This window comes from Pristiophorus japonicus, chromosome 18 (assembly GCF_044704955.1).
Source record: "Pristiophorus japonicus isolate sPriJap1 chromosome 18, sPriJap1.hap1, whole genome shotgun sequence".
In the NCBI taxonomy this organism is placed as follows: domain Eukaryota; kingdom Metazoa; phylum Chordata; class Chondrichthyes; family Pristiophoridae; genus Pristiophorus; species Pristiophorus japonicus.
The window spans coordinates 7775857-7803813 of NC_091994.1; the positions used below are offsets into that span (position 1 = coordinate 7775857).

Consider the following 27957-nt stretch of genomic DNA (forward strand, 5'->3'; position numbering starts at 1 on the left):
CCACGCCCCTGCCTCAGCTCATCCGCTGTTGAAACCCTCATCCATGTCTTTGTTACCTCCTGACTCAACTATTCCAACGCATTCCTGGCCAGCCTCCCATGTTCGACCCTCCGTAAACTTGAGGTCAGCCAAAACTCTGCTGCTCGTGTCCTAACTCGCACCAAGTCCCGCTCACCCATCGCCCCTGTGCTCACTGACCTACATTGGCTCCCGGTTAAGCAACACCTCCATTTTAAATTTCCCATCATTGTTTTCAAATCCCTCCATGGCCTCGCCCCTCCCTATCTCTAGAACCTCCCCACAACCCATGCCCCCACCCCACCCAGAGATGTCTGCACTTCTCTAATTCTGGCCTCGAGCATCCCTGATTTTAAATCACTCAACTAAAGGTGGCCGTGCCTTCATCTGCCTACGCTCGAAGCTCTGACATTCCCTCCCGAAACCTCTCCGCCTTTTCTTTTCTCCTTTAAGACCCTCCTTACAAGCCTAGCTCTTTCGCTCCTGTGAAGCGCCTTAGGACATTTTACTACGTTAAAGCGCTATAGTGTCACCTGTGGCTCAGTGAGTAGCACTCTCGTCTGAGTCAGAAGATTAAGAACATATGAACATAAGAAATAGCAGCAGGAGTAGGCCATACAGCCCCTCGAGCCTGCTCTGCTATTCAATAAGATCATGGCTGATCTGATCATGGACTCAGCTCCACTTTCCTGCCCACTCCCCATAACCCTTTTTTCTCTTATCGCTCAAAAATCTGTCTATCTCCGTCTTAAATGTATTCAGTGACCCAGCCTCCACAGCTCTCTGGGGCAGACAATTCCACAGATTTACAACTCTCTAAGAAATTAAGAAATTCCTCCTCATCTCAATTTCAAATGGCCTACTCCTTATTCTGAGACTACGCCCCCTAGTTTTAGATTTCCCCATGAGTGGAAATATCGTCTCTGCATCTACCTTGTCGAGCCCCCTCATTATCTTATATGTCTCGGTATCACCTCTCATTCTTCTGAACTCGAGTACAGGCCTAACCTGCTCAACCTTTCTTCATAAGTCAACCCCCTCATCTCCAGTATCAACTAAGGTGAACTTTCTCTGAACAGCCTCCAATGCAAGTATATCCCTCCTTAAATACGGAGACCAAAACTGTACACAGTGCTCTAGGTGTGGCCTCACCAATACCCTGTACAGTTGTAGCAGGACTTCTCTGCTTTTATACTCCATCCGCCTTGCAATAAAGGCCAACATTCCACTTGCCTTCGGGTTTACTTGCTGGACCTGCATACTAACTTTTTGGGTTTCACGCACAAGGACCCCCAGGTCTCTCTGTACTGCAGCATGTTGTAAAGTTTCTCCATTTAAATTATAATTAGTTTTTTTATTTTTTCTGCCAAAGTAGATAACCTCACACTTTCCCACATTATACTCCACCTGCTAAATTTTTGCGCACTCACTTAACCTGTCTATATCCCGTTGCAGATTATTTGTGTCCTCCTAACAACTTGCTTTCCCACCCAGCTTTGTATCAGCAGCAAACTTGGCTACGTTACACTCAGAACCTTCATCCAAATCATTAATATGGATTGTAAATAGTTGAGGCCTCAGCACAGATTCCTGTGGCACTCCACTAGTTATTGTTTGGCAACTGGAAAATGATCCATTTATCCCGACTCTCTGTTTTCTGTTAGTTAGCCAATCCATGCTAATATACTACCTCCAACCCAGTGAACTTTTATCTTGTGCAGTAATCTTTTGTGGCACCTTATTGAATGCCTTCTGGATCTTCAAATACACCACATCCACTGGTTCTCCCTTATCCACCCTGCTCGTTACATCCTCAAAGAAATCCAGCAAATTTGTCAAACACGATTTCCCTTTCATAAAACCATGCTGACTCTGCTTGACTAAATTATGCTTTTCCAAATGTCCTGCTACAGCTTTCTTAATAATGGATTCAAGCATTTTACCAATGACAAATGTTAGGCTAACTGGTCTATAATTTCCTGCTTTCTGTCTGCCTCCTTTTTTAAAGGTTGTGGGTTCAAGTACCACTCTAGAAACTTGAACACTTAAATCCAGGCTGACACTCCCAGTGCAGTGCTGAGGGAGTGCTACACTGTTGGAGGTGCTGTCTTTCGGATGAAACGTTAAACCGAGGCCCCGTCTGCCCTCGCGGGTGGACGCAAAAGATCCCATGGCACTGTTTCGAAGAGGAGCAGGGGAGTTATCCCCGGTGTCCTGGGGCCAATATTTATCCCTCAATCAACATAACAAAAACAGATTCTCCGGTCATTATCACAAATAGCTGTTTGTGGGAGCTTGCTGTGCGTAAGTTGGCTCCCATTTTCCCCCACAGTACAACAGTGGCTACACTCCAAAAAGTACTTCATTGGCTGCAGAACGCTTTGAGATTCCCGGTGGTCGTGAAAGGCGCTATATAAATGCAAGTCTTTCTTTTCTTTCTATATTGTTGTTGTTCAAATGTACTGACTGCGTAACATGTTGTCTGCCAGCGATACTCTCAACCTGGGGTCACATTCCAAGGCTGTGGTTATATTGCACAGAGTGCACAGATAAACCTGAAGCACCCACATGGCACTGTGGGCTGTGATCACATTCGTCGTCAGGAGGAAGCTCTGCCCACGCACACCAACACACAACGCCACTCCACCATGGCCACATTTTGGGACTGCAGGTGTCTACTTTATTAAACTTCTACAAAGAGAAATCCTTCTTATGTTTAGAAACCACCCAGTAAATCTCACAAACCACCCAAGCACATCTTAAAAAGAAAGCCTTGCATTTATTTAGTGCCTTTCACGACCACCTCTTTTGGAGGATAGTCGTCACTGTTGTAATGTGGGAAACGCAGCAACTAATTTGCAGACAGCAAGCTCCCACAAACAGCAATGTGATAATGACCAGATAATCTGTTTTTGTGATGTTGATTGAGGGATAAATATTGGCACCAGGACACCGGGGATAACGCCCCTGCTCTTCTTCGAAATAGTGCCATGGGATCTTTTCCGTCCACCTCGGGACAGACCAGGGCTTTGGTTTAACTACGCATCCGAAATACGGCACCTCCGAAAGTGCAGCACTCACTCAGCACTGCACTCGGAGTGTCAACCTAGATTTTTGTGCTCAAGTCCCTGGAATGTGACTTGAACCTACAGCCTTCTGACTCAGAAGTGAATGTGTTGCCCACTGAGCCACAGCTAACATAGCGGAATAATATCTCACCGTGCCAAACCCCAGTGGTGAAAGACAGACCATCTCTCTCTCTCTATATCTATCTCTCTCTCTTCCCCCCCAGGGGGTCTCATGTTTGGCTTCAGTGCGTTCCAGAGGCACAACACAAACCAACTGCTGAGTTACGCTGCATCATTGCAGAGCCAAAAATCCCTTCGCATTAACCCAAAAGAGGCAGAATAATTGCAATCGAAAATGACTGGAGTACCCGGCCTCATTGCAAACCCCATAAACCCATCTTGCAACAGGACATGACATTTCAGGATCAAACAGTGCGTGTCTGCCCTGGGAACTGTGCCCTGGTTACAGGGAAGACAGCTGACCGGAGAGACAGAAGTGTTTACCTTCTGAATGAGTGAACACTGGACAGGTAATTGCACTCTTTCCTCCATCAGCTCCCTTATCGATATTTTTCTTGGGCAGGGAGCATGGAACCGGGGGTGGGGTTGGGGGGGGGGGGCGGGGGGGCGCAGAGGCGTTCAATCAGTTTTCCTTTGCATCGTCACAGGGTTTACTGGATTTCGACTCTTCATTTAAAGAGAGCAAAGACTCGACAGGCGACATCTCGGCTCGTGACATGAAGGTGCAGAGAGCAGAGACACAAAGACAGGGCTTGACACAACACCGAAACAAGCCAACCTCAGGGTATGAAAGGGAGATTCCACAATCTCGCTCTTCCTCCCCGAGAGAATGCAAGAATTAGGAGCAGGAGTAGGTCGTTCAGCCCCTCAAGCCTGCTCCGCCATTCTTTAAGATCATGGCTAATCTTCGATCTCAACTCCACTTTCCCGCCCGATCTCCAGATCCCTGGACTCTTCTGGAACCCAAAAATCTTATCGGTCTCAGCCTTGAATATATTCAATGATTCAGCACGCACAGCCCCCTGGAGTAGAGAATTCCCAAGATTAACCACCCTCGGAGTGAGGAAAATGTTCCTCATAGAATCATAGAAAATAACGACAGAAGGAGGCTGTGTGGTCTATCATGTCTGTGCCGGTCAAAAAATGTGCTACCCAGCCTAATCCCCACCTTCCAGCACTTCAAGTGCCTATCCCAGTACTCTTTAAATGTGATGAGGGTTTCTGCTTCTACCACCCTTTCAGGCAGTGAGTTCCAGACCCCCACCACCCTCTGGGTGAAGAAATATTTCCTCATTTCCCCTCGAATCCTTCTACCAACGACCCTGTACTTGAAATCCATGCCCCTGGTTATTGACCCCTCTCAGTTTTAAATGGCCAACCCAGCGACCCCTTTGCCCGAGACGATGGTCCTCAGTTACATAGAAACATAGAAAAATAGGTGCAGGAGTAGGCCATTCGGCAAGTCGAACCTGCACCACCATTCAATAAGATCATGGCTGATCATTCCTTCAGTAGCCTGTTCCTGCTTTCTCTCCATGCCCCTTGATCTCTTTAGCCACAAGGACCATATCTAACTCCCTCTTGAATATATCCAATGAACTGGCATCAATAACTCTCTGCGGTAGGGAATTCCACAGGTTAACAACTCTCTGAGTGAAGAAGTTTCTCCTCATCTCGGTCCTAAATGGCTTACCCTTCATCCTTAGACTGTGTCCCCTGGTTCTGGACTTCCCCAACATCGGGAACATTCTTCCTGCATCTAACCTGTCCAGACCCGTCAGAATTTTCTATGTTTCTATGAGATCCCCTCTCATCCTTCGAAACTCCAGTGAATACAGGCCCAGTCGATCCAGTCTCTCTTCAGATGTCAGTCCTGCCATCCCGGGAATCAGTCTGATGAACCTTCGCTGCACACCCTCGAAGCAAGAACGTTCTTCCTCAGATTAGGAGACCAAAACTGAACACAATATTCCAGGGGAGGCCTCACCAAAGCCCTGTACAACTGCAGTAAGACTTCCCTGCTACTATACTCAAATCCCCTTGCTATGAAGGCCAACATACCATTTGCCTTCTTTACCGCCTGCATGTCAGCCTTCAATGACTGATGAACCATGACACCCAGGTCTCGCTGCACCTCCCCTTTTCCTAATCTGCCGCCATTCAGATAATATTCTGCCTTCGTGTTTTTGCCCGTAAAGTGGATAACCTCACATTTATCCACATTATACTGCATCTGCCATGTCTTTGCCCACTCGTCTAACCTGTTCAAATCACCCTGCAGCCTCTTAGCGTCCTCCTCACAGCTCACACAGCCACACAGTTTAGTGTTATCTGCAAACTTGGAGATATTACACTCAATTCCATCATCTAAATCATTAATATATATTGTAAAGAGCTGGGGTCCCAGCACTGAGCCCTGCGACACTCCACTAGTCACTGCCTGCAATTCTGAAAAGGACCCGTTAATCCCGACTCTCTGCTTCCTGTCTGCCAACCAGTTCTCTATCCACGTCAGTACATTACCCCCAATACCATGTGCTTTGATTTTGCACACCAATCTCCTGTGTGGGACCTTGTCAAAAGCCTTTTGAAAGTCCAAATACACCACATCCACTGGTTCTCCCCTGTCCACTCTACTAGTTACATCCTCAAAAAATTCCAGAAGATTTGTCAATCTCTCCAGCCAGGGGGAACTCAATGAGCATTTCTGAAATAGAAATTCTGCAGTAGAAATTCTGCGACCAGCCAGTGCAATGGTTGGTCTCCATCTCGGAGTCAATAAGGCCCCGGGTTCGTGCCTCAGACCCGTGCTGGATTTCAACTTGATTCGAGGCCAGGGAACGACAAGTAACACTGGCAATCCTGGCTAAAGGAAGCGGGTATGTGCCGAGTCCAGGATCGGCTGTGTGGGGTATGCCCCCAATGTCAGACACCCTGCCAGCTTACCCATGATGATTGGGAGCTTCGGAGAAATACAAAAAGACAATCGGCTCCTGAGCAAGCGTGTCTCAGTGTAGAATCACTCTTCTGTGGCTCAGTGGGTAGCACTCTCGCCTCGGAGTAAGAAGGTTGTGGGTTCAAGTCCCACACCAGGGACTTCAGTACAAAAAAAAAACTAGGCTAACACTCCAGTGCAGTGCTGAGGGAATGCTGCACTGTCGGAGGTGCCCTCTTTCGGATGAACCGTCAAACCGAGGCTCCATCTGTTCTCTCAGGTGGATGTAAAAGATCCCATGGCACTATTTCGAAGAGCAGGGAAGTTATCCCCGGTGTCCTGGCCAATGTTTACCCCTCAATCAACATAACAAAAACAGATTATCTGGTCATTATCACATTGCTGTTTGTAGTTCACAACAGTGTTTACACTCCAAAGAAGGGGAGGGGGTTTAGAAAAGCAGTTAACACTGGCAAGAATTCTTTGGGGTATATAAAAGCTGAGGGAGGAATCACCCAGTTGCTGTGTGGAAGGAATCAAATGCAAAATTGATTCTAATTCTTGAAACAATTCCCCCTCCCGAAATGGAAAAATAATCTCTGGAATTGCTTTGAGCGCAAGGGTTCAAGTGTCTGACCTTCAGCACTAGAAAAACCAATACGCAATAGATCCCATACAGTGCGGCCTTGCTAACATCACAAAAGGGTACTTTCGCTCAGCACATGCTGTGCTCAAAAAATGCCAGTCACTGCCGTCCTGTGACTAACACACCTTCAGGCAATCACAGTTAGTATTTCTCTTGTGCCCCGATGTGAAGGGAGAAATTGGCCGTGCAGCCCGAGACCCGATATCTCTCAAAGCGACACGGCGCTCGTCAATCCAGTTTTCATGGTCTTTATCTTGCAGCGCTCAAGATATCGAAGGTAACGCAGCTAAACGTACACTGGCATCGGACAGCGCCTCCGGGTCTCAACGGCAGCAAGCATCTCAGTTGAAGGCTAGAGCGAGTAGCGTCTGGGGCCCCCAGAGAAGCCGCGGTTTATTTGTTCCCACCTATTTACAATATACAGCAGAGACAGGCCATTCGGCCCATCTATTCAGAAAACACTTCTGTACCTAGGGAGTGATGAGAATGTGGATCTTGCTGACGTTTATGCTCCACTCGAGCCTCCTCCCATCTTTCCTCATCTAAATCTCTCACAATAACCCTGTATTCCCTTCTTCCTCATGTGCTGATCTAGCCTCTCCTTAAATGCATCTATACTATTCGCCTCAACCACTCCCTGTGGCAGCGAGTTCCACATAGAATAGAATAGTACAGCACAGGGGGCCATTCGGCCCAGCGAGTCTGCACCAGCTCTTTCCAAGAGCAATTTAGTTAGTCAGGGACTGGAGCACAAAAAAATCTAAGCTGACGTTCCAGTGCAGTACTGAGGGAGTGCTGCACTGTCAAGAGGTGCCATCTTTCTGATGAGATGTTAAACCGAGGCCCTGTCTGCTTGCTCAGGTGGAAGTAAAGATCCCATGGCACTATTTCGAAGGATGAGCAGGGGAGTTATCCCCGCTGTCCTGGGGCCGATATTTATCCCTCAATCAACATCACGAAAACAGATTATCTGGTCATCACATTGCTGTCTGTGGGAGCTTGCTGTGCTCCACTCTCTGGGGAAAGGAGTTTCTCCTGAATTTCTTGGTGATTATCGCATAGTGATGGCCTCTTATGCTCTTCCCCACAAGTGGAAACACACTTTCGGTATCTACTCTCATCAAAACCTTTCATAATGTTAAAGACCTCTATTAGGTCACCCCTCAGCCTTCTCTTTTGAAGAGAAAAGAGACCCAGCCTGTTCATCCTTTCCTGATGGGTATACGAACATAAGAAATATGAGCAGGAGAAGGCCATACTGCCCCTCAAGCCTGCTCCGCCATTCAATAAGATCATGGCTGATCCGATCATGGACTCAGGTCCACTTCCCTGCCCACTCCCCACAACCCCTTATCGTTTAAGAAACTTTCTATTTCTGTCTTAAATTCATTCAATGTCCCAGCTTCCACAGCTCTCTGAGGCAGCGAATTCCACAGAGTTACAGCCCTCAGAGAAGAAATTGCTCCTCATCTGTTTTAAATGGGCGGCCCCTGATTCTAAGACCATGCCCTCTAGTTCTAGTCTCCCTCATCAGGGGAAACATCCTCTCTGCATCCAACTTGTCAAGGCCCCTTATAATCTTATACGTTTCGATAAGATCACCTCTCATTCTTCTGAATTCCAATGAGTAGAGGCCCAACCTACTCAACCTTTCCTCATAAGTCAACCCCCTCATCTCCGGAATCAATCTAGTGAACTTCCTCTGAATTGCCTCCAAAGCAAGTATATCCTTTCGTGAATATGGAAACCAAAACTGCACGCAGTATTCCAGGTGTGGCCTCACCAATACTTTATATAGTTGCAGCAAGACTTCCCTGCTTTTATACTCCATCCCCTTTGCAATAAAGGCCAAGATACCATTGCCCTTCCTGATCACTTGCTGTACCTGCATTCTATCCTTTTGCGTTTCAATGCACAAGTACCCCAAGGTCCCGCTGTACTGCGGCACTTTGCAATCTTTCTCCATTTAAATAGAAACTTGTTCTTTGATTTTTTTCTGCCAAGTGCATGACCTCACACTTTCCAAAATTATACTCCACCTGCCAAATTTTTGCCCACTCACTTAACCTGTCTATGTCCTTTTGTAGATTTTGTGTGTCCTCTTCACACATTGCTTTTCCTCCCATCTGTGTATTGTCAGCAAACTTGGCGACATTACACTCAGTCTTCCAAGTCGTTAATGTAGATTGTAAATAGTTGGGGTCCCAGCACTGATCCCTGCGGCACCCCACTAGTTACTGGTTGCCAACCAGAGAATGAACCATTTATCCCGACTCTGTTAGTTAGCCATCCTTGTAAATCTTCTCTGCACCCTCGCCAGTGCCTCTACATCCTTTTTCATAATATGGCAACCAGAACTGTACACAGTACTCCAAATGTGGTCTAACCAAGGTTCAATACAAGTTTAACATAAGTTCTCTACTTCTTTAATTTGGTGCAGTACCACCACGTGATACACAACTCAAAGAGAAGCGTTGCTGAGCTCCCGCAATGAGTCAGCTCGTAATGGCAATAGGTTACCGATCTATTCAGATCACAGGTGCACAGTCCAATTCCTGACCTACACTGAATTAGCTGATCTGACTTGAGGACAGCAACGTTCATCGCCCGCCACCGTCCCCCAACCCCCCCGCCGGGGTTACAGAAGTGGGAAGAAGAAAACAGCTACGGTTCAGATCACGAGCCAGCAGTGACAACTGCTAGAAATGGGCACCGGGACAGGGTCAGGGGGTTTAACTGCGATGTCTATATTGACAATCCTGCTGGCAATCAGCTTGCACATGAAAAATGCCCATGTATAACAGCGACTTGCATTTCCATAGGGCCTTTCAAAGATACTTTGGCCCATTGTGTGTGTGCCGCCTGAAGGAGCTAGATGGAATTTGTTAGCCCAGTTTAGCTCTCTTGTGGCAGACTCAATACGCCGATATAAGGACACAAGAAATAGGAGCAGGAGGAGGCCATATGGCCCCTCAAGCCTGCTCCGCCCTTCAGTAAAATCATGGCTGATAAAATCATGTAAATTTACAACACAGTAGGAGGCCACTCAGCCCATCATATCTGTGCTGGCTGAAAGAGCTATCCAGCCTAATCCCACTTTTGGTCCCTAGCCCTGCAGGTTACGGCACATTAAGTGCACATCCAAGTACTTTTTAAATGTGGCGAGGGTTTCTGCCTCTACCACCCTTTCAGGCAGCGAGTTCCAGACTCCCACCACCCTCTTGGATTAAAAAAAAATTCTCTTCATCTCCCCTCTAATCCTTCTACCAACTACTTTAAATCTATGCCCCCAGTTATTGAACACTCTGCTAAGGGAAATCGACGCTTCCTATCCACACTATCTCCACCCCGCCCCGCCCCCCCCACCCCCCAGATCTTTAACGTAGTAAAATGGCCCGGGGCGTTTCACGGGAACCTAATCAGACAAAAACTGACAGCGAGCCAAAGGAGAAGGCACTCGGACAGATGACCAAATGCTTGAGGTCGGCTTTTAAGCTGCGTCTTAAAGGAGGAGAGAGAGACGGAGAGGTTTAAAGGATGGAATTCCAGAGCTTGGGGCCTAGACGGCTGACAGCTTACTGGAAGGCAGTTTTGAAACCACACGTGCTCGTGGGCAGCCCCTTCGAAGAGAAGGGAAGAAAAGTAACCATCGAGAAAAAGGGACGGGGAGGGGGAGGGAGGGCATATGATTTTATGCAGTAACAAGAGAAGAAAATGTACCACTGCAGTCTGCCCAAGGCGGAGTGGCAACACATTCGAAGGGCAGCATGCATGGCTCCTCTACTGTTGGGAGTACTCAGAGGACTCGACAATGAATAAAAACAACCTCGTGGTTAAATGCCAGTGCACTGGCTGGATGAAAACAATTAATCTGGCATTTTGATTGAATTGGACATCTCTGTCCATTAACAGTGTAACTTGTTAAACGTCCATGGAAAAACACTGATGCGAATTTTTACACCGTGACATCAAGCACAGGCTGCAGGCACGCTCCTCCATGCCCCATTAACACACGCACAGCAATGAAGGGGAAAGATTACACCTACCCCAACAAACAGAAGCACAGAATACAACAATGGCAGAGACAATACCATGTAACCCATTAAACACCAACTACGGTCACAACAGGGCACTTTATACATGCCCCATTAACACAAGCACAGAGTACAGTATCAGCAGTAGATGATCCACATACAAGAACTTGCATTTATATAGCGCCGTTAATGCAGTAAAGCATCCCAAGGCACTTCACAGGAGCGTTATAAAACAAAGTTTGACACGCAAGGAGATATTTGGGCAGTTGAGGTAGGCTTTAAGCAGCGTCTTAAAAGGAGAGAGGGGCGGAGAGGTTTAGGGAGGGAATTCCAGAGCTTCGGGACTAGGCAACTGAAGGCACGGCCGCCAACGGTGGAGCGATTAGAGGCCAGCATTGGAGGAGCGTAGAGATTTCGGAGCATTGTAGGGCTGGAGGAGGTTACAGAGATGGGGAGGGGGGAGGCCATGGAGGGATTTGAAAACAGGGAGAGAATTTGAAAATCGAGACATTGCTTGCCCGGGAGCCAACGTAGGTCAGCGAGCACAGGGGTGATGGCTCAGAGACGTGGACCATATACAGTAGATACCTCAAATCGCTGGAGAAATACTACCAACGATGTCTCCGCAAGATCCTGCAAAGCCCCTGGGAGGACAGACCCACCAACGTTAGTGTTCTCGATCAAGCCAACATTCCCAGCATCGAAGCACTGACCACACTCTACCAACTCCGTTGGGCAGGCCACATTGTCCACATTCCCGACATAAGACGCCCAAAGCAAGCACTCTACTCGGAACTCCTACACAGCGAGCAAGCCCCAGGTGGGCAGAGGAAACGTATCAAGGACACCCTCAAAGCATCCTTGATAAAATGCAACATCCCCACCGACACCTGGGACTCCTTGGCCCAAGACCGCCCTAAGTGGAGGAAGAGCATCCAGGAGGGCGCTGAACACCTCGAGTCGCCGAGAGCATGCAGAAAACAAGCGCAGGCAGCGGAAGGAGCGCGCAACAAACCAGACTCCCCACCCACCCTTTCCTCCAACCACTGTCTGTCCCACCTGTGACAGAGACTGTAATTCCCATATTGGACTGTTTAGTCACCTGAGAACTCACTTTTAGAGTGGAAGCAAGTCTTCCTCAATTTCGAGGGACTGCCTATGATGATGATGACTTGGTTGGGCACCAATAAATACAGCACAAGCAGAGACACCGTCAATTTAATTTCCCTTCCCACAACTTACTATCCATATGTATGTTAACATAAACTAAATTTCCTGACTTATACATAAAAGGACAATCTAATACAGCTGAAAACAACTAACAGCACTGATTTTGAAGTCACAAAGTACTTCCTCAGACACTGGAACCACCAGAAAAGTTCTTGAAAAATTTCTTCCCATGTCTTTCAGCATTTAAATGGGCCGATATTCCTGTTGACTCCCTGAACACAAAAGGCAATAAAGACCGATTTAAAACACTTGTGTCAACCGCTGAGAGGGGACCAATCAGCACAGACCTGCTGCACATTACCATAACCAGCTGAGTCATGGGGGTGCCACCATAAAATGGAACAGTACACGGAAAGATCATGTCTTATCACTCGCCCTCGCTGACAGTTTCTGTGTCCCTGCGTCATCACACGCCATTTTTCATTTTGATTATTTTCCCTTTTAATTCTTTAGATCTAAACGTGCACAAAAAACTAAAACTGAAAAAAAAACATCCCAAAAACGAATCCCTGGGCTCAGCCTTGGCTCAGTGGGAAGCACCTTGCCTCAGCGTCAGGAGGCTGTGGGTTCAAGTCCCACTCCAGAAACGCGAGCATATAATCAAGGTTGATACTCCAGCGCCGCACTGTCGGAGGTTCCATCTCTCAAATGAGACGTTAAACCGAGGCCCCGCCTGCTCTCTCGGGTGGACGTAAAAGATCCCATGGCACTATTTCGAAGAAGAGCAGGGGAGGAATAAATATTGGCCTCCTGGGGCCAATATTTATTCCTCAATCAACATCACTAAAACACAAACATAACTGGTCACGATCACGTTGCTGTTTGTGGGAGCTTGCTGTGCGCAAATTGGCTGCCGTGTTTCCCCCCTTACAACAGTGACTACACTCCAAAAGTACTTAATTGGCTGTAAAACGCTTTGGGACATCCTGAAATTGTGAAAGGCGCTATATAAATGCAAGGCTTGCTTCCTTCATTTAATTTTCCCCATGGAAATAAAAGTTCTCTCCTGAAGGCAACGACTCATCCAAGGATACGGATTCACAGGAACCTGCATCCCTCAGAACACCTCCCACAAGTGACCTTCACAGTTGAGCCCAATCCTAACCTCGGTGTGCATTTCCCAGCAAGTGTCACGGTCATAAAAAGCAAGAAACTTGCAGTTATAATGGTACGTTATCACGCATCTCAGAAACGCTTCAAAAACGGACAAACAACAAAATTTGCGCTTACTCAAACGCTCCAGCTTGCTCTACCTAATACGAATTATCTTTGAAATGCAATTGCTGTTGTTAAGCAGGAACATGAAGCACCAATTTTGCATGCAGCAAGGTCCCACAAACAAACAATTAGATTAGTTGCCAACCCTCTGAGATCTCTGCGCTCCTCCAATTCTGACCTTGTGCGCACATTCCCAATATTCATCGCTCCACGACTAGCAGCCGTGCCTTCATCTGCCCAAACCCTAAAATCCCCTCCGCTTCTCTACCGTTCTTTACCCAGAGAGTGGTGAGAATGTGGAACACGCTACCACAGGGAGTGGTTGAAGTGAATAGGGGATGCATTTAAGGGGAGGCTAGACAAACATATGAGGGAGAAGGGAATAGAGGATTATGTGGATTAATTTTGATGCAGAAAGACGGGAGGAGGCTCAAGTGGAGCATAAACGCCGGCACGGCCAGTTTCTGTGCCGTATAGCCATTGTAATCCTATGCAAGACGCTCCTTAAAACCTACCTCTTTGACCAAGCTTTTGGTTATCTGCCCTCATATCTCCTTATGTACCTCGCTGTATTTGATAATGCTCCTGTGAAGCACCTTGGGACATTTTACTACGTTAAAGGCACTATATAAATGCAAGCTGTTGTTGTTGTCGCTGTAATGATTGAAGGAGGTGGCGGAGGGGTAGTCGTTCATGTACGTATGGAAGCTGAGCCTATGTCAAGGCGAGATGCTCGAAGGGGAGAAGGTGCCAGAGGAGTAGGCGAAGAGACCAAGCTATGATTTGTTGATGACGGTTACACCGCCACCGCACATCAACGTGACGGGCTAACGTTATGCAGAGTATTAGAGGACTGAGGTGAAGGGTCAAGCGTGGGAAATCGCCAACTTAGAAAAATAAATCACGAAGTAAAAGACGGCGACGCCACGTTTGAGTTTCAAAAGACTATAATAGTAGGAGGCAGGATAAGCGGAGATTTGATACAGGTGCTTAAAGTGTGAAGGGTTTATATAGATTAAATAAAGAGAAACAGTTTCCCATGGCTGAAGGGCCGATAACCAGCGGGCACTGATTTAAAGTTGTTGGCAAAAGAACCAGAGGAAGCGTCTTTTTACACAGCGAGTGGTTAGGATCTGGAATGCGCTGCCTGAAAGGTGGTGGAGGCAGACTCAATAATAGCCTTCAAAAGGGAATTGGAGAAAAAAAGCTGCAGGGATATAGGGAGTGAGCGGGAGGGTGGGACTAACTGGTTTGTTCTTCCAAAGAGCTGGTGCAGACTCGATGGGCCAAATAAGAATTAGGAACAGGAGTAGGCCATCTAGCCTCTCGAGCCTGCTCCGCCATTCAACCAGATCATGGCTGATCTGGCCGTGGACTCAGCTCTACTTACCCGCCTGTATCCAGTAACCCTTAATTCCCTTATTGGTTAAAAATCTATCTATCTGTGACTTGAATACATTCAATGAGCCAGCCTCAACTGCTTCCTTGGGCAGAGAATTCCACAGATTCACAACCCTCTGGGAGAAGAAATTCCTTCTCAACTCGGTTTTAAATTGGCTCCCCCGTATTTTGAGGCTGTGCCCCCTAGTTCTAGTCTCCCCGACCAGTGGAAACAACCTCTCTGCCTCTATCTTGTCTATCCCTTTCATTATTTTAAATGTTTTTTATAAGATCACCCCTCATCCTTCTGAACTCCAACGAGTAAAGACCCAGTCTGCTCAATCTATCATCATAAGGTAATCCCCTCATCTCCGGAATCAGCCTAGTGAATCGTCTCTGTACCCCCTCCAAAGCAAGTATATCCTTCCTTAAGTAATGGCATCCTTCTCTGCCATACTGTTCTATGGTTCTGAGTTCCACAGTTTTGAGATTCTGGGAAATATTGAGTTAGAGTAGAGGATGGTGCGAAGGGCTGTGGAGGCTCAGTCGTTGAGTATATTCAAAGGCCGAGATCAATAGATTTTTGGATTCCAGGGGAATCAAGGGATATGGGGATCGGGTGGGAAAGTGGAGTTGAGGTCGATGATCAGCCATGATTTAACTGACTGGCAGAGCTGGCTGGGTGGGCCATATGGCCTACTCCTGCTCCTAATATGTCCTTATGTTCAATGGGTCTTGGTTTAAATACAGCGAGAATGCAGGAAGGAGAAAGAATGTATGAGACAATGCATTTAGAATTTAGCAACAATTTGGAGGAGGAACAACCGCAAGGAAAAAGGAAATAGATTTTTTTTTTACAAAGAGCGAGACAGGGAAAGCTGAAACCGTGCATTGAATAACATGGATGTGACCCACAGTAATCAGTTAACAATTTATGCGAGGAATTTTAAAACTCTGTAGTTTCAAAACAGGAAATCACTGCAAAAACAGTGACATTCTAAGCCCATCGAGGCTCTAATCCTGTCTTTGGATATCCCAGCCTGACATTTTGGAATCACTTCATTCCCGAATGCTCTCGTCTCAAATATAAATTTTATTCAAGACAGCAGGGACTGTTGATAAATTTGTTCATGTCCTGGCAGATTTCTGCTGGTTCCGGCCAGCCGCGTGCGGAGACCGATATTTAAAACGTTTTCTCCGCAGTACGTTCCAATCAGCAAGAAAAAAAAATTATAATTTTTATATTAAAAAAAAAGTCAAGAGGATTTTGCACGGCAGCTCGCAAATGTTGGTTAACAAGAGAGAAACCATTTAAAGCTACACAGTCTATTCAACATTCCCAAGATTACACCTCTGTTCCACTCCGCTCCTGCCCCAATCTGATTACAGATAGATAAATGGATCTTCACTTTACTGAAGAATTCAGTGGCATACCAATATACGGCCTCTACCCTTCCCATTCTGGCCTCTTTTGCATTCCTACACTCCCCCTCTGCAGTAGCTGCTTTGGCCCCACATTGTGAATAGTCTCCCTGAAACCCTTTAAGTCTCGCCCCACCTTCAAAAAGCCTCCCATTTCCTCAACCATGTCACTTCCCCCCCCACCCCCCGGACACTCTTCTGCTGCAACTGCTCAGCATTCATTTCTTCACACTGCTCAGCAGCTCGAGACTATGGTACCGCGTTAGTGGTGCTTAATAAAAGCAAGCTATCATTATCGACAGCACTAACATCACGTGGTGAAATTACAGAGAGGACATACGGCACAGAAACAGGCCATTCGGCCCAACCAGTCCATGCCGACGTTTATGCTCCACTCGAGCCTCCTCCTGTCTTTCCTGATCTAACTCTATCAGCATAACCCTCTACTCCCTTCTCCCTCATATGCTTGACTAGCCTCCCCTTAAATGCATCTATAACTATTCGCCTCTACCGCTCCCTTTAACGAGTTCCACATTCTCAGCACTCTCTGGGTAAAGTGCTGAGGGAGTGCTGCACTGTCAGAGGTGCCGTCTTTCAGATGAGCCGTTAGAGTAGGCGGGGCCTCTGTTTCTCAGGTGGACGTAAAAGATCCCACGGCACTATTTCGAAGAGCAGGGGAGTTATCCCCGGTGTCCTGTGACCAATATTTATCCCTCAATCAACATAACAAAAAAAAACAGATTATCTGGTCATTATCACATTGCTGTTTGTGGGAGCTTGCTGTGCGCAGTTTGGCTGCCGCATTTCCCACACTACAACAGTGATTACACTCCACAAGTACTTCATTGGCTGTAAAGCGCTGAGACATCCAGTGGTTATGAAAGGCGCTATATAAATGCAAGTCTTTCTTTTAAAGAAGTTTTTTCTGAATTCCCTATTGGATTTCTTTGTGACTGTTCTGTCTGTATCCACTCTGTCAAAACCTTTCATAATCTTGAAGACCACTATCAGCCTTCTTTTTCCCCCAAAGAGAAAAGAGTCCCAGCCTGTTCATCCTTTCCTGATATGTATACCCTCACATTTCTCGTATCATCTTCATAAATCTTCTCTAATTGTAATCTTATACCTTCTGTACTGAGAAGCGCGACAGCATCAAGTTCACCACCATGTCACACACCATCCTGACTTGGGACATATATCGCCATTCCTACACGGTCACTGGGTCCGTGTCTTGTGATTCCCTACCCAACACCACTGTGGGAGCACCATCACCACAAGGACTGTGGCAGTCACCAGCTTTGCCCATGCCCCGAGAACAAATTAAAGAACAAAATCCTTATACATTTACCACGGACACTTGATGAACACAATTTTTTTTTTGATATGCAAGATGCTGCAGACTTGGGAGTTAACAACTTGCCTTTATATAGAAACATAGAAAATAGGTGCAGGAGTAGGCCATTCGGCCCATCGAGCCTGCACCACCATTCAATAAGATCATGGCTGATCATTCACCTCAGTACCCCTTTCCTGCTTTCTCTCCATACCCCTTGATCCCTTTAGCCGTAAGGGCGATATCTAACTCCCTCTTGAATATATCTAATGAACTGGCCTCAACAACTCTCTGCGATAGAGAATTCCTCCGAGTGAAGAAGTTTCTCCTCATCTCGGTCCTAAATGGCTTACCCCTTATCTTTAGGCTGTGACCCCTGGTTCTGGACTTCCCCAACATTGGGAACATTCTTCCTGCCTCTAACCTGTCCAGTCCCATCAGAATTTTCTATGTTTCTAGGAGATCCCCTGTCATTCTTCTAAACTCCAATGAATACAGGCCCAGTCGATCCAGTCTCTCCTCATATGTCAGTCCTGCCATCCCGGGAATCAGTCTCATGAACCTTCGCTGCACTCCCTCAATAGCAAGAATGTCCTTCCTCAGATTAGGAGACCAAAACTGAGCACAATATTCCAGGTGAGGCCTCACCAAGGTCCTGTTCAACTGCAGTAAGACCTCCCTGCTCCTATACTCAAATCCCAACTTTCAATGACTGATGTACCATGACACCCAGGTCTCGTTGCACCTCCAGTTTTTCTAATCTGTCGCCATTCTGATCTTATTCTGCCTTTGTGTTTTTGCCACCAAAGTGGATAACCTCACATTTATCTACATTATATTGTATCTGCCATGCATTTGCCCACTCACCTAACCTGTCCAAGTCACCCTGCAACCTCCTAGCATCTTCCTCACAGCGCCAGCCAGCTTAGTGTCGTCTGCAAACTTGGAGATATTACACTCAATTCCTTCATCTAAATCTTTGATGCATATTGTAAATAGTTGGGTCCCAGCACTGGACCCTGCGGCACCCCACTAGTCACTGCCTGGCCTTCTGAAAAGGACCCGTTTATCCTGACTTTCTGCTTCCTGTCTGCCAACTAGTTCTCTATCCACGTCAGTACATTACCCCCAATACCATGTGCTTTGATTTTGCACACCAATCTCCTGTGTGGGACCTTGTCAAAAGCCTTTTGAAAGTCCAAATACACCACATCCACTGGTTCTCCCTTGTCCACTCTGCTAGTTACATCCTCAAAAAATTCCAGAAGATTTGTCAAGCATGATTTCCCTTTCATAAATCCATGCTGACTTGGGCTGATCCGGTCACTGCTTTCCAAATGCGCTGCTATTTCATCTTTAATAATTGATTCCAACATTTTCCCCACTACCGATGTCAGGCTAACCGGTCTATAATTACCCATTTTCTCTCTCTCGCTCTCCTTTTTTAAAAAGTGGTGTTACATTAGCTACCCTCCAGTCCTTAGGAACTGAGCCAGAGATGATAGACTGTTGGAAAATGATCACCAATGCATCCACTATTTCTAGGGCCACTTCCTTAAGTACTCTGGGATGCAGACTATCAGGCCCTGGGGATTTATCGGCCTTCAATCCCATCAATTTCCCCAACACAATTTCCTGACTAATAAGCATTTCCTTCAGTTCCTCCTTCTCGCTAGACCCTTGGTCCTCTAGTATTTCCAGAAGGTTATTTGTGTCTTCCTTTGTGAAGACAAAACCAAAATATTTGTTCAATTGGTCTGCCATTTCTTTGTTCCCCATTATAAATTCACCTAGATTCTGACTGCAAGGGACCTACGTTTGTCTTCACTAATCTTTTTCTCTTCACATATCTATAGAAGCTTTTGCAGTCAGTTTTCATGTTCCCAGTAAGCTTACTTTCATACTCTATTTTGCCCCTCCTAATTAAACCCTTTGTCCTCCTCTGCTGAATTCTAAATTTCTCCCAGTCCTCAGGTTTGCTGCTTTGATGTAGCAAAACACCCCTAGGCGCTCCACAGAGCCATCTAGTAGTCAGGACCCGCAAGTACAGTGAGGCACAGAATCGATGGACCGAATGGCCTTGTGTTGTACTATTCTCAGATTCTATAGCATCGCAATTTTGAATGTAAATTGTTATGTCAACATTTCCCACCCAGCGTGAAAGAAGCAAAGTTTGTGGACAGGAGGGGAATTTTAACATAAAGGATATTTTTCAACGAAGAGCAATTATGCTTCACAGGAGTGTTTATACCAGCAGCTCCACACAGAGTGGAAGGACAAGGAGAGGGAAGAGATGGGGCAGTGAGGGCTCTTGGTCTCCAACCACTGACCCTCATCCTCTCTCTCCCATCACCCCCCCACCCATTCACCCCACCCCGTGAAGGTGTTGATAGGACCGGGCTTGGGTACGATGCCTACATAGAATGGGTACTTGGGGAAAAGTCAAATGCCTGCAGGAGAGAGAGAGAAAAAACTGGAGTGAAGTACTAGAGGAAAAAAAAAGAATGGGCAAGCAGCCAATTCTAACACTCTCGCACTTTCCATTCAATTCCTCCCCTGTCTACAAGACCGAGCTACTTCTGACTGGTACAAAATACAATGCAACTCTCCAACTATCTTTCGAAGAAAAGCAACCTCTGTGGAATTAGTGATGGAGTTTCTTTAGCTGGTGACTCGAAATTTTACTCTTGGAGCCGTTCTGACTTCTGCCGACAACATAGCTCTCATCGTAGCTCTGCAACACGGGCAGATCAGTAATTTCCCAACAAATGATCTGACAAGAATGTTCATTAGACAAGTCTCACTGAATATTGCAGAACGCTCCAACTGACAATATTCTGAAGGATTTTTTTTCAATTAAAAAGGGCCTGAACGTGGTATACTCAGATCACCTGGGTTGCTTCACGAGACGTGCGAGTGACATGAAAGAAAGACTTGCATTTATATAGCACTGCAATACATCACACCTTTCTCTGAACACGTCAAAGCACTCTGTACGCAAACAATCATTTTGAAATGCCGCGACTCTCGGTTAGAGTGTCAGATGTGGCTCAGTGGGTAGCACCCTCGCCTCTGAGTCAGAAGGTTGTGGGTTCAATTCCCCACTCCAGGGACTTGAGCACATAAAACTAGGCTGACATTCCCAGTGCAGTGCTGAGGGAGCACCGCACTGTCGGAGGTGCCATATTTCGGTTGAGGCGTTAAACCGAGGCCCCGTCTGCTCTCTCAAGTGGTCATAAAAGATCCCATGGCACTACTTCGATGATGAGCAGGGGAGTTATCCCCGGTATCCCGGCCAATATTTATCCCTCAATCAACGTAACAAGAACAGATTATCTGGTCATTGTCACATTGCTGTTTGTGGGAGCTTGCTGTGCGCAGATTTCCTATGTTACAAGTGACTACACTTCAAAAAGTACTTCATTGGCTGTAAAGCGCTTTGGGACATCTGGCGGTTGGGAAAGGCGCTATATAAATGCAAGTCAGTCTTTCGTCCAGAGTACCGCGAGATCTTTTAACATCCGCCGAGACGGGCAGACAGGGCCTCAGTGTGAAGTGACCGATGGAGATTGTCAACAACTAAGGAAAGGTGGTTGAGGGGAAAAGGGGGAATATGGGAACGGAGGGAGCACAGGGGGTGAGGACATCGGCTGACGTGGAGGATAAAGACCACCACCAACTGGTTAGGCTGAACAGCCTGCTTTCCTGCTGCCGTTTCTATGTAATTTAAATGCCGACTCCAAAAGGACATCATCATCATCGGAATCGAGGAAGACTTGCTTCCACTCCTAAAGTGAGTCCTTTGGCAGCTGAACAGTCCAATGCGAGAGCCACAGACCCGGTCACAGGTGGGACAGACATTTGTCGGGAGAAAGGAGGAGGTGGGGGGGGAGGTGGACTGATTTGCCGCTCGCTCCTTCCGCTGCCTGCACCTGACCTCTTCACGCTTGCGGCGTTGAGATTCGAAGAGCTCAACACCCTCCCGGATGCATTTTCTCCACTTAGGGCAGTCTTCGGCCAGGGACTCCCAGGTGTCAGTGGTGATGTCGCACTTTACCAGGGAGGCTTTGAGGGTGTCCTTGTAACATTTCCACTGCCCACTTTTGGCTCATTTGCCGTGAAGGAGCTCCGCATAGAGCAATTGCTTAGGGAGCCTCGTGTCTGGCATGCGAACTATGTGGCCTGCCCAGCGAAGCTGATCGAGTGTGGTCAGTGCTTCAATGCTGGGGATGTTAGCCTGGTCGAGGACACTGATGTTGGTGCGCCTGTCCTCCCAAAAAAGGACAATACTTCTTGTGGTAACTGGTGTGCAACGGCCACCCCACGTTAAAAGAATTCACGCACAGGCATCTTCCAACCTTCAAGATGTAATTCGGCACCTGGAACCTCATGGACAACCCCAACAGCGACAGACTGGAACGTCGTACTGCTACAACCCAAGCACCCCACCCACCCGTCCCTCCAACCACCATCTGCCCCACCTGTGACAGAGACTGCAGGTCCTGCATTGGCCTCATCAGTCACCCGAGAACTCATTTTAGTGTGGAAGCAAGTCATCCTCGACTCCGGGGGACTGCCTAAGAAGACTTCTGACAAGGCAGCTCTCCCTCAGTACTGCATTGTAGCTGCCAGCCTAAATTACGTTATTAAATCCTGTAGTCAGATGCGATTCCTTATGATTCAGAGGCAACAGAGTGACCCTTTAACCTGCATTGCAAACTCCCAAAATTGGGGTTAAAGTCCATCACAAATCGCTTACCAGAGCTTTCCTTAATTATATTGTTTGTGTGGAGGTGGGAGTGCTGTGTATAGTAAATATACAACCAGCAAGTGAAATAATTTAAAAAAAAAACAGAGTATCAAGGGTTGGGTTCAAACCTCACTCCAGGGACATGAGCACATAACCTAGGCTTCACTGGAGTACTGAGGGAACGCTGCACTGCCAGGGGTGCCGTCTTTCGATGCGACGTTAAACCGAGGCCACATCAGCCCATGCAGGTAATTCAGGGGGACATTCAAGATCATGCGTGCCCCCACTGTCCTGGCCAACACTGCTCCCTCAATCACCAGCAAACACAGATTAATTGGTCACTCAGCTTATCGGTGTTTGTGGGGCCTTGCTGTGTACAATATGGCTGCCACACTTACCCACGTAACAACACCACAAAATGTAATTTGTTCTACGTGAAGCACTTTGGGACATTTGCGAGAGACTTGTTAAGACATTATATAAATACAAGATCACATTGTGCCCACCGATCCCCGGGAACTCACCCCACGAGTATATGGATCTCAGTTTTAAAATATGTACACATAAGATCATAAGAAATAGGAGCAGGAGTCAGCCATTTGGCCCCTCAAGCCTGCTCCGCCATTCAATAAAATCATGGCTGATCTGATCTTGGCCTCAACTCCTCTTCCCTGCTCGCTAACCCTCGACTCCCTTATCGTTCAAAATCATGCAGTGCCTCCAGGTTGAAGTGCACATCTTCTGCTAGCTCTCGCTCCCCCATTTTGACTCCAAACTACTCCCATTATAGGCCTGCAGCTTGGTGCCATCTGCTCACTGGACACTTTTTTGTGACGGAAGGATAAAGAAAGCGCTTGCATTTACATAGCACTTTGCACGGAGTCAGGACGTCCCAAATCACTTTACAGCCAATGAAATACTTTTGGAGTGGAGTCACTGTTGTAACACAGCAGCCAAGTTACGCACAGCAAGCTCCCGCAAACAGCAATGAGATACTGAGGTTTCAGCCTCGCCTCAGTGAGTAAGCAGCACTCTCACCTCTGAGTCAAAAGGTTGTGGGTACAAGTCCCATTCCAGAGACTTCACCACTTAATTCTAGGCCGACACTCCCAGCGCAGTACGAAGGGAGTGCTGCACTGTCGGAGATGCCATCTTAAACGGAGGCTCCGCCCGCTCAGGTGGATGTAAAAGATCCCACAGCACTATTCTAAGAAAGATACAACCATGTCTTACCAGGGAGCTTCTACCAAGTACACAATGCACCCCAGGAGTGTAACAGGCTTGCATTTATATAGCGCCTTTCACAATTACCGGACATTCCCAAAGCGCTTTACGGCCAATAAAGTACTTTTGAAGTGCTGTAATGTAGGAAAAGCACAGCAAGCTCCCACAAACAGCAATGTGATAATGACCAGATAATCTGCTTTTTTTTTCAAATGTTGATTAAGGGACAAATATTGGCCCAGGACACCAGGGATAACTCTTCTTCGAAATAGTGCCGTGGGATCTTTTATGAGAGAGCAGACGGGGCCTCGGTTTAACGTCCCATCTGACAGTGCAGCACTCCCTCAGCATTGCATTGGAGTATCGGCCGAGATTTTTGTCCTCAGGTCTCTGGAGTGGGACTTGAACCCACAACCTTCTGACTCGGAGGCCAGAGTGCTACCCACTGAGCCACAGCTGACACTCTAAACAAATGGAAGATGTCTCAAACTTTCATTTCCCCCGCTCTCGAGCATTTCTCCTCCTCCTCTTCGGAGTGGAGACATTTTGTCGTGAAAACCGCAGGCTATTTAACAATGGGGGCAGCGGGTGGGGAGGGAACAGAGCAGTCAAAGCCAAGCCTGATTTTTATCATCCAATGCCCAAACACAATCACTTTCAATGGGGGAGTGGGGGTCACTGACTGGCGGTCAGAGACGCGAGCTTCGACCAATTGCTGTATCCCCCCCGCCCCTCAACAGGGTCACTTGTGACACCCCTGCCGCACCCCACCCCACCCCTCTGCTGAAATCAGCTCACTCAGCGCATGCCAGAAATTAACTTTGAATTAAACTTCAGGCACTTTTGCTGTGGTAGAGGGCAGCTGAAGGAGACAGAGGGGAAAGAGAGTTCATTAAAACAGCCACTCGAGGTACTCTCCTGCTGGTGCACAGGTTTAGGCAGTACTTTTCCAGAGATTCCCACTTTAGTTCCAACAAGTTGAAGAATCCTCAGCTAGTCCACCCCTCCCCAATGACTCCCACCGCCAACAATCCCGTTCACGGAACAGTTATTATCCGGGGTTAAAATAACACCTTGCTCCAAGATGACAGCAAAACAGCACGTCCAAATGCAACTTCTGCAAGGAAGACTGCACATTTTGTTTGATAAAATAACATTTACAAGAGCAAGTACCTGCAGAGTCACTCAACATATCATTCACGATATCTTTTAACCCGATGGGGCTGAATTAAGCAAGCGCATTGAAAATTGGGTGTTAAACGATTGATAGCAAAAGCGTTAAATGAAATCTTTTAGACGCTTAGAGTAGTTGTGAATGAGACTTATTACGAGCCAGTTTTTATTCAGCGGCGAAGAACCCTGCACGGATGACAATGTATTCTCACACCAGTGCGGTTAGCCCCAAACTGTAACTCATCGCTCCGCAGGCAACGATACTCACCCACAAGAGCAACACCGTCGCCACGTGCAAACAGTAAACTTTAAACGCACATTTCTGTCTGTATTGTTGGGGCAACCTTAAATCCTACGTTACTCCAGCGTAATGGGTCCCACTTCCCATGCAAGAGGGAGAAATACTAGCAAGGGGAGGCAATCAATCGTATGGTGTACAATTAAAAATACCAAGTCAGGATGGAAGTGTATTCTTAAAGCCACAGACACAACTTTCACTAGAACGCAGCTTACAGAAAGCGTGGTTTAAAACCCAACTCCTCCACGCAGAGCCACCGTCTTACAGTAACAGGAAAAGGCGAAATTCAACTTTATAGTAGTTGGGAATCCCAGGATGTTTTGTGTGTGTGTGTGTGTGGGGGGGGGGTGGGGGGAGATTGCAATCAATAATTATTCTCCTGCTTGCAATTAGGTTCCTCTGCTTCGGACTGGCTGACTTAATAAGTCAAATCTCGGTTTTATTATGGGGGATTTATCATCAGTATTTTGTGGGAATTCTATCCACGAAAACTGCATCAGTGGCCATGTCCTTACGCATTACTTAGCCAAGAAATCATCATAATCATTAACACATTATTTAAAGAGTCTGAGCGCTAGAATTCTGAAATAAAAGCAGAAAATGCTGGAAATGGCAAGTGTTTTAATACATGTAGATTTTTTTTTTTTCTTGACAGCCAACATTTCCACAATTCTCCAATGGGAAAAATCAACATTGAGACTTCTCACAGGTATATTTCGTGCTATTTCTGAACTAAACCAGCTGCAAACTATCAGCCTGTGCAGAACTTATTTCCAATAACACAGCCTTTAAAATTCATGTCCTTTTTGCAAATGCACCCAAGCAATTAAAATTTACTTGGTGAGATCTCCCTAAATAGCTTGCATCTGCCCTGTTCTCTCACCAATGTGAATTATTATTACTACAGTGAGTGACATTTAAAAATAAATCTTTAAGTGACAAGTCTAAGCAAAAAAAAAACACAAGGCAATCGGCTGGAGTCTGAGAAAATGAAGGGGGGGGGGGGGGAAGAAATAATTTCAAACCTCTCGACACTGGCAAAAATAAAAGGTTCAATTTAATATTTTTTTATTGCACTTTGTGAAGAAAATGGGCCCTGCCTTTGCTCAATCCCCGACTCTCGGTTTTAGTTCCGCCCAAACTAGTGCGAGCTGCCTCTCTAATCCAGCCGCAGGCTTTTGGGTGCACATTAGGCCTCAAATTATAACCCCCACCACCCCCCCCAAATAATGTTGACAAAACATTTGCCACTCAATTTCCACACAAATAAAACAGATTTTTTTTCTTTAAAAACAAGCAACGTGTCGAAAGAATTAATAGTTTTGAAATCTTTTTTTTATGAAAAAGTGTGAAGTTATAAAGCTTTGTTATTTTTTGCTGGTTTTCAACAAATAAACAACTTACTTTTTGGTTGTGTTGGGCCAATGTTGACCAGAATGAAGAGGGTCACCAAGGCTGATATCAAAGTCTTTAGACCCATTCTGGAACTGGAATCCTCCTTGATGCAGCTCCAAATGAACAGCCAGGCTCCCCAACACACACACAGTCCTTGGATATAACAGAATTTTTAACAAAACTAAAACACAGGGGGGGTGGGGGGGAAAAAACCCCAAGAAAAGTTGTTGTGGTACTTTTTTTTTTTTGGAGAGCACTTGAAGGGGGAAAGTGAGAGACAAAAAAATAAAAGCAAGAACAAATCTTCCCAGCACACCCCCCCACCAAAAAAAAGTAAAACTCAAGTTATTTTGTTGTTTTCCCCCTCTCTCAAAATAAAATCGTATTCTCTCCCAACAAGATGAAATAAAAAGTGATCTTGGCAGTTAAAAATGGAACAAATCCTTCATGTTGTCCATAAGAGGGGAATAAAAAAAATATTCCTTTTTCACCTCCTTTCTCCACAAAAGTCTTTTGATAAAAAGTGAGTTTTGTTGGGGGAAAAGGTTCAAGATATTTTTTTTTTTTCCACAACAGCTGAAGAAGTCTTTCCCAATCTTTTTTTTTTTCTTCTCCTTCTAAAATTCTCTCTGGAAATCACACTGGAGTTGGGGGGGTAAAAAAAAAAGGTTTCGTGGCTTCACTGCCAATCTCCCCAATGCAAGAAAGCTCTCATTTTATATCATCTTCAAACTCCCCCTTTTTTTTTTCTCTTTTCCACCCCCCCCCAAATTTCCTTTTAACGCGAAGAAGATGGAATTGTTTTTTTTGTCACATTACCAATCCTGAGAGGAGGAGGAGGAGGAGAGGAAGAAAAATCCCTTCAGGAAACAATTTGTTGAGTAAACGACACACACACACCAACCAACAACAAAATATTCGCCAAGATGATTTTCCTTGAGAGATATAAACTTGATTTTCTTTGGCTTTGTGCCTGGGCTTCCTCTTGGGGTTTTTTTTTTTCTCTCTCTCTATATTGCAAAGTCTCTCAAAAATATATCAGAAAGGTGCACAAATCCCCAATTCAGCAAAGGAAAACATTGAATCCAAAAAAAAAATGTTTAATAAATTATCAGCAGACCAGGCGCCAAATTGCACAACAACGCCTGCAAATCCTTGAAGGTTTTTTTTTCCCCCTTTGGCTTCAACACATATTCCAAAGTGATTCCTTTTTTTTTTCTCCAAAATATTTTTCTCCTCAAACAACGGTTTCTTTTCCTCTTTTTTCTCTCCTGTGTTTTCTTCCTTCTTTTGAGAGAGATTGAAATTATCTATCTTTCTGAGGTGGGAACTGGTAGCAACAACCCCTTTCCCCCCCACCCCACACCCAACACAAAAAAAAATAAAGAGCGAGCTGGAGGAGCCTTGAACCATCAGACCAAACGCAAACTTCTTCTGACTGTGTGCGAGTAAACAAGCGCCGCCAGTTCAGGCACAGAGAGGGGGAGTGGAAAGGCAAAGGGAACTGCAAAAATCTGAACCAGGAATTCAATGTCTGGTGGACTGGACTCTGATACACACTCTCTCTCTCTCTCTCTCTCTGGTTGTGTGTGTGTGAGAGAGAGAGAGAGAGGCAGAAAGAAAAAGGCAAAATCTGGACTGGTGCTTGCAACAGAAAGAAAATAAAACACAACAGGGTTTTGCACAAAAGGGACTGGAAGCAGAGGCAAGGAAAATGTGGAGTCCTCCACTCATCATCATCACAGGCAGTCCCTCGAAATGAGGATGACTTGCTTCCACCAAACAAGGATGAGTTCACCAACGCTCATTGAT

At 46.2% G+C, this 27957-nt stretch overlaps 1 protein-coding gene across 2 annotated transcripts in view; it reads right to left on the reverse strand.

The window, feature by feature from the left end:
* LOC139228534 (insulin receptor-like) overlaps window positions 1-27565 on the reverse strand; it is a 253998-nt gene extending 226433 nt beyond the window's left edge. For both annotated transcript variants that reach the window (XM_070859618.1, XM_070859617.1), the window contains exon 1: window positions 26155-27565. In XM_070859618.1, coding sequence (XP_070715719.1) covers window positions 26155-26230 — 76 coding nt within the window. In that variant the 5' untranslated portion in view covers window positions 26231-27565. The remainder of the gene's footprint in view (window positions 1-26154) is intronic.
* Window positions 27566-27957: the final 392 nt, after the last annotated feature.